A 13,624-nucleotide genomic window follows, 5' to 3' on the forward strand; every position below is an offset into this window, starting at 1 on the left:
GCAGGTTATGTGCAGGGAGTGATGCATTTTGGGATTATGTAATTTAAACTAAGCGAATCAATCCGGCGATGCAAGCGGCGGTTGCCGCTCGGTTTGGGCGGCAGTTTTGAACGCGGAGCGAGACCACGCGGCGGTTGGGAGCGGCGAATCCTGACGTCACGCGAGAGTGACGTTGGCGGTGAGGCGGGGCTTGGGCAGAGGCGAGCTATTGGAGGAGGGGCTTGATGACGTCGATAGAGGGGCGTGTTCTGAGACACCGTCGGGCGATTGGTGATGGGAACGAGCGACGTCATTAGAAAGGCGTGTCTTGGGTTTGTAGGAGGGGCTTGATGATGTCGGGCGGTGACGCCAGGTGGAGGGCGTGGCCTCGGGACTCGAAGATGCCAGCGGGGGTGGGGCCTGTTGGCCGTGGAGACGCGGAGCCGCCGCCGTCGCTTCTCCCTCTCCCGCTCAGAGCCGCCGTCTCTCCCAGGCAAAGGCCGCGGCCGGCATGGCGCTGCCGCCCGAGAAAGCCTCCGAGCTGAAGCAGATCATTCGCAACCAGCTGTCGCAGGTGAGCCCGTCCCCCGTCCGGGCCCGGGGTGCCACAAGCAAAGTGTCGGAGGGACTGGGGGCAAAGACAAGTGCTGGAAACTCACAGCGGCTCAGGCAGCATCTCTGGAGAAAAGGGATGCTGCCTGTCCCGCTGAGTTATTCTAACTTTTTCCAGATTTTGATTAATCTGGAATTTTTCGAGTATGTAACAAGTAGAATAGATAAAGGAGAGCCGGTGGATGTGGTGCATCTGGACTTTCAAAAAGCCCTTTGACAAAGTCCCACACAAGAGATTAGTGTGCAAAATTAGAGCACATGGTATTGGGGAGTAGGGTATTGACATGGATAGAGAACTGGTTATCAGACAGGAAGCAAAGAGTAGGAATTAACGGGTCCTTTTCAGAATGGCAGGCAGGGACTAGTGGGTGCTGGGTGTAAGGCTCGGTGCTGGGACCCCAGTTATTTGCAATATATATATTAACGATTTATTCGAGGGAATTAAATGTGACATCTCCAAGTTTGTGGATGACACAAAGCTGGATGACAGTGTGAGCTGCGAGGACAATGCTTTGAGGCTGCAGGGTGACTTGGATAGGGTGGGTGAGTGGGCAGATGCAATATAGTGTGGATAAATGTGAGGTTATCCACTTTGGTGGCAAAAACAAGAAGGCAGATTATTATATGATTGGTGTCAGATTCGGAAAAGGGGAGGTGCATTGAGACCTGGTTGTGCTTGCACGTCAATCACTGAAAGGCATGCAGGTACAGCAGGCAGTGAAGAAATCAAATGGCATGTTGGCCTTCATAGCGAGAGGATTTGAGTATAGGAGGAAGGAGGTCCTACTACAGTTGTGCTGGGGGGCAATCACATCCTGGATTCTGGGCTACCTCACCAACCGACCACAGTATGTGAGGACGAAGGACCTGGTCTCGGACAGGGTGGTCTGCAGCACTGGGGTTCCGCAGGGAACAGTGCTAGCGTCATTCTTGTTCACCCTGTACATTGTGGACTTCAGGCACAGCTCCGCAGACTCCTATTTACAGAAGTTCTCAGATGACTCTGCCATCGTCGGCCTCATCACGGGCGACGAGGACAGGGCGTACAAGGAGTTTGTGGACTGGTGCCAGCGGAACTACCTCTGGATCAATGCGGGGAAAACCAGGGAGATGGTGGTAGATTTCCACAGACGCAGCCAGGTCCCCCCAACACCGGTGAACATGCAGGGAATGGACATCGAGGGGGTGGATTCTTAAAAGTACCTGGGTGTCTACCTTAACAATAAACTGGATTGGACCGATGTGCTGTACAGAAAGAGCCAGAACAGACTTTATCTGCTAAGGAGACTCGGGTCCTTTGGAGTGCAGGGGGCACTCCTAAGGACCTTCTACAACACGGTGGTTGCATTTTCTATGGAGTGGTCTGCTGGTGCAACAGCATCTCAGCGGTGGAAGGGAAGAGACTCGACAAGCAGGTTAGGAAGGCCAGCTCTGTCCTGGGTTGCCGCCTCGCTTCAGTGCAGGTGGTGGGAGAGAGGAGGATGATGGCAAAACTAACATCGCTGCTGGACAACGACTCCCACCCCATGCAGGACACTGTCACTGCACTGAGTAGTTCTTTCAGTGACAGACTCCTTCACCCCAAGTGCGTGAAGGAGAGATATAGGACGTCCTTCCTTCCCGCTGCTGTGAGACTGCACAACCAGCACTGCTCCCAGCAGACAAGTCAACAATAACAGCTAAGAGCACACAGAAAACTGATGACAATTTATGTATCTTTTATTTATAATGAATGATCTCTTGCTGTCCACTTTGCTGCTGTAACGCTGTAAATTTCCCCGGTGTGGGACGAATAAAGGAATATAATATTATTACATATGATGACAGAATGGCTCGACTGGGCTTGTATTCACTGGAATTTAGAAGGATGAGGGGGATCTTATAGAAACATATAACAGTCTTAAGAGATTGGATAGGCTAGATGCAGGAAAAATGTTCCCTATTTTGGGGGAGTCCAGAACCAGGGGTCACGGTTTAAGAATAAGGGGGAGGCCATTTAGGACTGAGTGGGGAAAAACCTTTACACCCAGAAAGTTGTAAATCGGTGGAATACTCTGCCACAGGAGGCAATGGAGGCCAATTCACTGGATGTTTTCAAGAGAGAGTTAGATTTAGCTCATAAGGCTAAAGGAATCATGTGATATTGGAAAAAGCAGGAACGGAGTACTACTGATTTTTGATGATCAGCCATGATCGTTTTGAATGGCGGTGCTGGCTCGAAGGGCCGAATGCACCTATTTTCTATGTCTATCTTTGGTGTAAATCAGCATTTGCAGTTCCTTCCTACACATATGTGGTGTAAAGTTTATTGTCACATGTACTGAGGTATAGTGAAAAACGTTTTGTGGCGTGCTAACCAGTCATTGGAAAGACAATACATGATTACAATCAAGCCATCCAGCATTTTGTGTCTATCTTCGAGGTAGATGGTAGGTCAGGACTGCTCTCTAGTTGTTGAAAGGTTGCCTGATAACAGCTGGATAGAAACCTTTCCTGAATCTGGAGGTATGCATTTTACACTTCTTTCCATTTCGCCCAATGGGAGAGGGGAGAAGATGGAGTGACCGGGGTGAAACTGGTCCTTGATTATGCTGGTGGACTTGCTGAGGCAGTGTGAAGTGTATGTGGAGTTAATGAAAGGGAGATTGGTTTGTATTTCTGCAGGGGATGAACAGGTGCCATTTTAGGTCGGAACCATTCCTCAGACTGTCCACCACGGATGCTGCTTGACCTGGAGTTCCTCCAGCACTTTTTGTTTTGCCAGAGACTCCTCTCACCATCACCGCCTCGCCACGCTCTGATTTCACTCCTGCCATCGGGGAGAAGTATAGGAGTCTGAAAACTGTGACCTCCAGATTCAGGAACAGCTTCTTCCCAAAAACCATCAGGCTGATCACACTATGAACTCCAACTAAGCTGAAAGCTGGTTATATCCTGCTGTAAATGTCAAAACAGTATCCCTGCTATACTTTCAGGCTAATGTTGTTTCAGGCACTCAAGCTCACAAAACCTCATTGTACCACAATATTTGTTATCTTGCTCAGTTTAAAAAGTAGAGACACTGGAACTGCAGATGCTAATTTACAAAGAAAAGACAGTGCTGAGGGAACGTCAGATCATGCAGCATCTCTGGAGAACATGTTCTTTAGCGATACTGCCTGTCTTGCAGAGTTACCCCAGCGCTTTGTGTCCTTTCAGTTTTTAAAATAGTTTTCTTTTTCATTCTATCTTCCAAACTGAATAATTCCACATTTTTAGCCCATCATGGGTGTTGTGGCTCATCTGCTACTTGTCCACCTACTAAACCTATCCATATCCCTTTGGATATGTGATATAAGCACTTTGCAAGTGTCTTCCTTCAGTATGATGATTCCTTCAGTATGTGATTTCAGTGCCTGTTACTTTAATTCTTTTCACACCCACTGTGACCTCTTATTGGCCTATAATACTTCAGTGATGCCCAACGTTGGCGCTGTTGGGATTTAAAAAGATTAAAAATAAAAGCTGAAGCAGGCTAGCCAGCCCACTAAACCTGTATTTCCATTCATTAATATTTTTTAGATTTAGATTTAGAGATACAGCGCAGAAACAGGCCCTTTGGCCCACCGGGTCCACGCCGCCCAGCGATCCCCGCACACCAACACTAGTCGTACACCCACTAGGGACAATTTTTGCATTTGCCCAGCCAATTAACCTACATACCTGTACATCTTGGAGTGTGGGAGGAAACCGAAGATCTCGGCGAAAACCCACGCAGGTCATGGGGAGAACGTGCAAACTCCGTACAGACGGCGCCGTAGTCAGGATCGAACCTGAGTCTCAGGCGCTGCATTCGCTGTAAGACAGCAACTCTACCGCTGCGCCACCGTGCCGCCTTATTGTGGTTGATTATTCACCTTGATGCCATTTTCTACCACTATTTTAGATTAGTTTGTTATTGTCATGTGTACTGGGGTACAGCGAAAAGATTTTTGTGGCATGCCATCCAGTCAGCGAAAAGACTCTCCATGATTCCAATCAAGCTGTCCACAGTGTGCAGATACAGGATAAAGGGTACAATATTTAGTGCAAGATAAATTATTGTAAATATAAAGTCTGATTAAAGATAGTCTGAGGTTCTTCAATGAGGTAGTTGGAAGGTCGGGGCCACTGCCTAGGTGGTGATAGGACGGTTTAGATGTGAGAGAATAGAGTGAAGCATCCACAAGGTGATTTTCAACATCAGTAACCTTGGGTTGGAAACTTACTACAAAGACGTTATTCTCTCGCTACAACGGGCTGGTCAGGTTTTGAGGTCCAGAGTAGAAGTGCTGTTGTGACCTTACAGTGTAGAGCCATAGAGTTGCTACCTTACAGTGCCAGAGACCCGGGTTTGAACCTGACTACCGGTACTCTCTGTGCGGAGTTTGTACGTTCGCCCCGTGACTGCATGGATTTCCTCCGGGTGCTTCGGTTTCCTCCCACACTCCAAAGACATACAGACTTGTACATTAATTGGCTTTGGTAAATTGTTCCTAATGTGTAGGATAGTGCTAGTGTATGGTTGATTGCTAGTCGGCGCGGACTCGGTGGGCGGAAGGGCCTGTTTCTGCACGGTATCTGTAAACTAAACTAGGTATTTGCTTCCTTTGTGACATTTGTAAATATGAATACATAATATGTAGAGGGAGGCATTGGCACTTATTTAGTGCTTGTTTTGCAGTTTTTGTAGATTGGCAAGAGTATATTTGTCATATGACATTTTTGAATAAGCTTTGAAAGATAACGTACTTCTTGGTCGTTCATTTTTATTGTTAATTTTAAACTTGGCAATCAGATTTGAAAATGTCCTATGTTAGTAACTTGCTGAATATTTTTTCACCAGATGAACGTCCATGGAAAAATCAGGGATATATTATCGGAGTCAGTCCGGGAGGAATTGGGCAAGAATTCGCAAGGTTTGTCTGAGGCAGATCTTATACAAGCTTTGCAACGCCGGGGCATTGTAGATGATGTCATGAAGGAACTCAATTTCTTAACAGTAAGTATTTTACTGCAACCAATGGCATATTTAATCTGAGCAAAATATATGATGTTGTAGAGCTGGAAAGGGTATAGAAAAGATTTCTATGGGTGTTGCTATGACTTGAGGACCAAAGCGACAGGGAGCGGTTGAGCAGGCGAGGAATTTATTCCTTGGAGCGCAGGAGGATGAGAGGTGATCTTATAGAGGTGTACAAAATCATAAGAGGAATAGATAGGGTAAATGCGCAGTATTTTACCCAGAGTTGGGGAATTGAGAACCAGAGGACTTAAGTTTAAGGTGAAGGGGGAAAGATTTAACAGGAACCTGAGGGGCAACATTTTTTTACATAAAGGGTGTTGGGTACATGGAACAAGCTGCCAGAAGAGGTAGTTGAAGCAGGTACTATCACAATGTTTAAGAAACATTTTGACAGACACGTGGATATAATAGATTTCGAGGAATGTGGGCCAAACACAGGCCAGTGTGTAGCGCAGATGGGGGATGTTGGTTGATGTGGGTAAGTTGGGCCGAAGTGCTTGTTTTCACGATGTATAAGTCTGACTCTTATTATAGTCTGACTAAATTTTGAAAATATTGTTGATTTATGTTCACTGCTATTAGTGTGCAGTGTTTCTTTTAAAGTATGACAAAGACCGCATTATTTTAATCTCCTGTTGATGTCCTCTTAAGGGATATTTAATAGTTTTTGATTATTTTGGGGTAAATAAGGAGCAAATAGCACAATTGTTAAAAAAAAAAGGTGGCTGCACAGGTTGATTGGGTGGTGAAGAAGGCCTTACTTGGCTGCGGCTGCCACAAAGATTGTGGTACAGTTTTCTAAAACAAGTTAAACCACAGCAGGAGGACGACAGTTCTGTTCATCGCACTAATGGAACTTGCAATTGGGCTGCAGAAGGTGCAGAGGAGATTCACCAGGATGTTAACTGCATGGAACATTTCAGTTGAGGAGAGGCTGGGTTGTTTCTCGAAGCAGAGGAGGCTGAGGTATTGGAGGGGGGGGAAGCAAAAGAGGAGAAAACAAGAAAACGGTATACAAAACTGAGCAGAGATACAGTAGATGTTTGGAAGTTTTTCCCCATAGCTGGGGTGTCTACAACTAGAGGACATGGTTTTAGTGTAAGACATATGAGGCGTTCTGAGGAAGATATTTTCACTCAATGTGTTGCTGGAACTGGATTGCTTTGACAATGGGGTGGTGGAGACAGACACTCATAACATTTAACGAGTACTTGGATGGCCACTTAAATCGCCACGGTCTCAAACGCTTTTGCCCAAATTCCGATAAACTGGATTAGTGTAGAAGGTTAATATTCGGCATGGAGATGGTGGGCTGAAGGGCCTATTTCTGTGCTCTATGAATCTATGACCTTTTCATGAAAATGTAACCATATTGGTAATGGAAATGCTTTAACAAAGATGAATTTGGGGGGGAAATAGTAAAGTGCTTCTTAGGATGCTTGGTGGTCTGAAATTAAAGAGTGTGACTTTAAAGGAAGTGTGACAAAGTAAAAGTTAACAATAGGGAATTGAAAAGGATCATAATGATCATTGATCTTGCGTGGACTGGTGATAAATAATGGTGATGTCTCTGGAGAATCTGTGGCTAGGCTGGAGGAGTACACATCAACTGTACTTTGCTACATCCAAAACTTTGTTGACAATGTCACCGTCGACAAACGCATCCGGTTGTATCCCAATCAGAAACCCTGGATGACAAAGGATGTCAGGTCTCTCCTCAAGGACCGTAACACCGCCTTCAGGTCTAGTGATAGAGCTCTATACAGTGCTGCTAGAACCAACCTGAAGAGAGGCATCAAGGATGCCAAAGCGTCCTACAAGAGGAAGATTGAGGACCACTTTACCAACAATGACCCACGGCGGGTATGGCAAGGCATCCAGCACATCACCAACTACAAGACCAGCAACCGCACGACTGCCGACGGCGATGCCTCGCTGGCAGAGGAACTTAACTGTTTCTTTGCTCGTTTCGAGGTGAAAGCTACAGTGGCAGACATAACACCCTCTCCAGCACCTGACAGCAACACCTTCACTGTGCAGGAGTATGATGTTAAGCGCGTGCTCAGAGCAGTGAATCCCAGGAAAGCTGCAGGCCCCGATGGTGTGACGGGCAGAGTGCTGAGGGAATGTGCAGACCAATTATCTGAGGTCTTCACAAAAATCTTCAACCTGTCCCTTTTAAAATCCACCATCCCTCCCTGCCTGAAGTCCGCCACAATCATCCCACTGCCGAAAAAGTCTGTCATCAGCGGCCTTAACGACTACCGTCCGGTAGCACTCACACTGGTCATCACAAAGTGCTTCGAGAGACTGGTCCTGCAGCACATCAAAGCCAGCCTCCCACCCACCTTCGACCCACACCAGTTTGCCTACAGAGCAAATAGGTCTACAGGGGATGCCATCGACACTGCCCTTCACACTGCACTGACCCACCTTGAACACCAGGGGAGCTATGTGAGGATGCTCTTCCTCGACTTCAGCTCTGCCTTTAACACGGTCATCCCGAGCAGACTGGTCACCAAACTTTCCGACCTTGGATTTTCCCAAACCATCTGCCAATGGATCAAGGACTTCCTGACCAACCGCCCCCAGACCGTCAAAATAGGCCCTCACCTCTCCTCCACCATTACACTGAGCACCGGCTCACCACAGGGCTGTGTGTTGAGCCCCATCCTTTACTCCCTCTACACTCACGACTGCGCCCCCACCCATCCCACCAACACCATCATCAAGTTCGCGGATGACACGACTGTGGTTGGACTCATCTCAGGAGGAGATGAGACAGCCTATAGGGATGAAATCCAAAGGCTGGCAGCATGGTGTTCAGTGAACAATCTGGTCCTGAACTCCTCCAAAACAAAGGAACTTATAATTGACTTTAGAAAAACCAGTGTAGAATACGACCCACTCTACATCAATGGGGTCTGTGTGGAAAGGGTACCCGCTTTCAGGTTCCTGGGTACGCACATCGCAGAGGATCTTACCTGGTCTACCAACACCATCACCACAGTAAAGAAGGCACAGCAGAGACTCCACTTCCTGAGGATCCTCAGGAAAACCAACCTGCAGGAGAAGCTCATGTTGTCCTTCTATCGCTGCTCCATCGAGAGTGTGCTGGCATACTGTATAACCACATGGTATGCCAGCTGCTCAGAAAAGGACAGGAAGGCCCTTCAGAGGGTCATCACGACAGCCCAGAAGATCATCGGCTGCTCACTGCCCTCCCTGGAGCACCTGTTCAGCCTACGCTGCCTCAGTAGAGCAGGCAAAATAATAAAAGATCCATCCCACCCCGGCCACCGTCTGTTTGTTCATCTGCCCTCTGGTCGACGTTTCAGGTCGATCAAATCCCGAACAAACAGACTTAAGAACAGTTTTTACCCCAGGGCCATACGAGAACTGAACACTACCTTTGCACTAGGCAACACCGTTAAAAAATCTTGTACTTAATATAATTGTATTTATGTATTTATTTGTTTTTGCATTTATTGCATATATGTTTGTACGCACCGTCAGGATTGGCTATTTTTTAATTTCGTTATACTCGTTGCAATGACAATAAATGAATATTATTATTATTATTATTATTATTATTAACATATTTGATCTTACTTTTTCTGAACCGGGCTATACAAGTATAAAAGGACAGAAGTAATTATCGGTTAAACTATAGTTAGTATCTGCTATCGGTTAGTGTGGGAAGCATACAAACACTGGAAGTGTATTGCAAAAGGGATTTATGATAACAACAGATGTGCGAGGCTTTGACTCTGAACATGGATTTAAGAGACTTGATCAGCATAAAATGTGAAACGGGTGATTGTTTAGGCCTACATTGAATTGATCACAATTAGTTTAGTTTTGTTTTAGAGATACAACACGAAAACAGGTCCTTCGGCCCATCGATTCCACGCCGACCAGCGACTACCCCGCACACTAGCACTATCCTTGCACACTAGGGACAATTTACAATTTTACCAAAGCCAATTGCCGCCAAAGTGGATAACCTCATATTTATCCACATTATATTGCATCTGCCATGCATTTGCCCACTCGCCTAATCTATCCAAGTCACTCTGCAGCCTCCTAGCATCCTCCTCACAGCTAACACTGCCACCCAGCTTCGTGTCATCCGCAAACTTAGAGATGTTGCATTCAATTCCCTCGTCCAAATCATTAATATACACTGTAAATAACTGGGGTCCCAGCACTGAGCCTTGCAGTACCCCACTAGTCACTGCCTGCCATTCCGAAAAGGACCCTTTTTTTCCTTTTTTTTTTTTTCCTACTCTTTGCTTCCTGTCCGCCAACCAATTTTCTATCCACCTCAACACTGAACCCTCAATACCGTGTGCTTTAAGTTTGTACACCAATCTCCTATGTGGGACCTTGTCGAAGGCCTTCTGAAAGTCCAGATATAACACATTGACTGGTTCTCCCTTATCCACTCTACTAGTTACATCCTTGAAAAATTCTAGTTTAGGACAGTTTAACAAAATGAACAAGATTAAAATTGGTGTGCAATTTGCACATTCTCTCTGCGACCCTCATTTGTTTTCTCCCACATCCCAAAGATGTCCTGGTTTGTAGGTTAATCGGCCTCTGTAAATTGCCCCTAAGTGGGTGAGAAAGTAGGACAACATAGAACCAGTGTGAACTTGTGATCGATACTTGGCATGGACTCGGTGGGCCGAAGGGGCCTGTTTCCACGCTGCATCTCTAAACTAAGCTATTTTAAAAAGGAAAAGATTAGTTAAACATGGTGGATCTATTACAGCCTGAGACAAGTGAAATTATATTGTGGAATAAAGAATGGCAAAGAAATTAAACATTGTTTATTTGTCTTCACATAGCCAGTACAAACTTCCTGACATAGTGATGAAAACAGTGAATGAGGAGTGCAAATAAATAAACACTAAAGATAACAAAAAGCAGTCAATAAATCACCAGCGGATGACTTAACTCCCAAAGCTTTGTAAGAATAGCTATGGAGGTAATGATGCATTACTTGTCAATTCTCAAAATACGAAATACATTAGAATGGTTCCCACTGATTGGACGTTTGCAAATGTAACACTATTTAAGAAGGTAGAGAGAGAAATTGTGGAATTACAGATCAGTTGAACTAACATTAATCCCAACGAAATGGCTATTATTAATGAAATGGTAACAAAGAACTTGGGGAAATATAAATGAGGTGAGGCAGAGTCAACATAGATTTACGAAAGGGAAATAATGTTTGACATAGCTGTCGAAATTGTTTTGATTTAACTCATGGAAAAAATAAAGAAAAACAAATTATGTGGTCTGTCTTCAGAAGGCGGCCTTTAAGTGGGTGTCACAGCAGAGGTTAATAAGCAAAATTTGAGCACAGGATTAGGGATAATATGCTGGTATATTGGTTGAACATAAAAAACAAAGTAGCAGCAAATGAGTCAATTTTATGTTGAGTATTGGTATTGGTTTATTGTTACAGTGAAAAGTTTTTGTTTGTGTGCTATCCAATTAAATCAAATAATGCTATATATTAGTATAATCAAGCTATATACAAATGCAACGGAGTAGTATGAAGAGTATCATCATGTTTACAACCAGAGTTGTATACATCAGGTGGTGTAGATCGAGAGCAAGCAAGATTAGGAGGGACCCCTGCCACCCCAGCAACGGACTTCCAGATGCTACGGTCAGGCAAACGCCTCCGCTGTCACGCTGTGAAAACGGAGAGGATGAGACGGAGTTTCTTCCCACAGACTATCAGGACTGTTAACTTTTATAACTCCAGGGACTAATTTTTGTCTTCTCTGTATTAACTGTATTAACTTTATTTATATGCTGTAACTGTAATTCTTTTTTGTGCACAATCCGCAGGCATTGCCACTTTCATTTCACTGCACATCGTGTATGTGCATGTGTGACAAATAAACTTGACTTGACTTGAGCGTGGAATATAGTTTTGTAGCATTGTACCATTACAGTTCCAGAGGAAAAAGTCCAATGTCCACGATGTGGTAGGTTGGAAGATTGGAACAACACCCTAGCTGATAAGAGAATAAGCTGTTCCTGGGCCTGGTGATACATGCTATCAAACATTTGTATCTTCTGCCCAACAAGAAAGGGGAGAAGAGGGAATGACTGGGGTGAAAAAGCACCTTGATTATGTTGGCTGTTTTCCTGAGGCCGCGTGTTTGCCCGCCCCAGGATCGCGGGGCTTGGGTCGGCCCGCCGCAGACATTTCACCGTCCGGCGCGGCCTGAAATAGGCCGCGGGATTTTTCTCTGCTGGGCGGGGGCTTCAATGTTGGGAGCCACGACCGCCCCGACGGGCAGCAACAGCGGCAGCGACAACGTGTTCGCCCGTCGCGGGGCTTGGGCCGGCCCGCTGCGGACCCTTCACCGTCCGGCGCGGCCTGCAACGTGGCAACGACATCAGCCTGACCGCGGGAGAGGACAGCAGGGAAGGGAAAAGACATTCTGGCCTTCCATCACAGTGAGGAGGGGACTGGAGGAGACTCACTGTGATGGATGTTTCTTTTTTTTTGTGTGTTGATTGGGGTTGTGTAATTTGTTTGTTTTACTGCTTTTAATATTGGACTGGGTGACTAAATTTCGTCAAAAAAACTTGTTTTTTGGATGACAAATAAAGATATCTTGAAGCGTCGATGATGGGGTGTTGATGGATCAGTGCTCAGAACAAGTCGTTCACGCCTACATTATTGGCTTAGATGAGAGGATTAAGACCTACAGTAATATATCTGTGTTTTACTGATACTAAGTATCAGTGGGGTGGGTGATGAGACACTTCAAATCCAGGCTTCAAATGGATATAGAAAAGAATAGTGACAACTGAATGGATATAATTTAATGCAGAAAAAGATGGCTTTAAGAGGAATTGTGGACATGTAGTGTATTTTCAATGATTGCAAGGTGTTGCTCAGAGGCAGATGGATTTCCTTGTAAACAAAGCGTAAAGTCAATGTACAGGTGTGACAGGCAATTAGGAAGACAAACCGTTTGCTCGTTTATTAGCAAGGGTAAAAATGTCTTGCTTCGATTGTAAAGACGCATCATGAATATTGTGTACTGATCAGGTTTTTTAATCTATGAAGGTTTACCAGATTCATTACTGGGTTTGAGGTTTTGTCTTTTCAGGGCTTCACAAAATTGATGTTTCCCCTGGCTTGGGTATCTAGAATCCCAAGCCAGGGTACTGTCACAACTTAAGGGGCTAGCAATTCATAATAGAAAAAAATCTTCTGAGGATAGTGAATCTTTTGTGTTTTCAACACGATGATCTGGGGGCTCACTCACTTATTCATGACAGTTTTCAATAGATCTTTGGAGACTTGGGGAGTTGTGCAAAATGGAATTGGTGCAGGAAAATTGTGCAGAATGAAAAGATCAGCTCTAGCCTTATTTAGTTGAGGAACAAGTTTAAATGGCCAAACTCAGACTGTTTCAGGTCTCTGGAGAAACAATGCTACATATTGGGGGGGGGGGGTAACATGGGCTTTGGTGTTGGGATTCTAGAATTCACCATAGACAAGGGTATTGTAGTGTCTTTTTTTTAATATAAGCCATGAATTTTTTCCATAATCAAGTGAGGTTTTTTATTTGAAAGAAAACAATTCAGTGAATGAATTGAATTCAAAACTTAACAAGAGGAGTTGAGTATAGGAGCAAAGAGGTCCTTCTGCAGTTGTACAGGGCCCTAGTGAGACCGCACCTGGAGTACTGTGTGCAGTTTTGGTCTCCAAATTTGAGGAAGGATATTCTTGCTATTGAGGGCGTGCAGCGTAGGTTTACTAGGTTAATTCCCGGAATGGCAGGACTATCATTTGTTGAAAGACTGGAGCGACTAGGCTTGTATACACTGGAATTTAGAAGGATGAGAGGGGATCTTATCGAAACGTATAAGATTATTAAGGGGTTGGACACGTTAGAGAGGCAGGAAACATGTTCCCAATGTTAGAGTCCAGAACAAGGGGCCACA

The 13,624-nt window shown here is 45.1% G+C and overlaps 1 protein-coding gene across 1 annotated transcript in view; it reads left to right on the plus strand.

Moving 5' to 3' along the window:
• The first annotated feature begins 431 nt into the window (after nucleotides 1-431).
• cep76 (centrosomal protein 76) overlaps nucleotides 432-13,624 on the plus strand; it is a 44,314-nt gene continuing 31,121 nt past the window's right edge. Inside the window, exons 1-2 of the mRNA XM_078398686.1 lie at nucleotides 432-553; nucleotides 5,456-5,611. Of these exons, the coding sequence (XP_078254812.1) occupies nucleotides 491-553; nucleotides 5,456-5,611 (219 nt within the window). The 5' untranslated portion in view covers nucleotides 432-490. The remainder of the gene's footprint in view (nucleotides 554-5,455; nucleotides 5,612-13,624) is intronic.

Source organism: Rhinoraja longicauda, chromosome 4, assembly GCF_053455715.1.
Source record: "Rhinoraja longicauda isolate Sanriku21f chromosome 4, sRhiLon1.1, whole genome shotgun sequence".
In the NCBI taxonomy this organism is placed as follows: domain Eukaryota; kingdom Metazoa; phylum Chordata; class Chondrichthyes; order Rajiformes; family Arhynchobatidae; genus Rhinoraja; species Rhinoraja longicauda.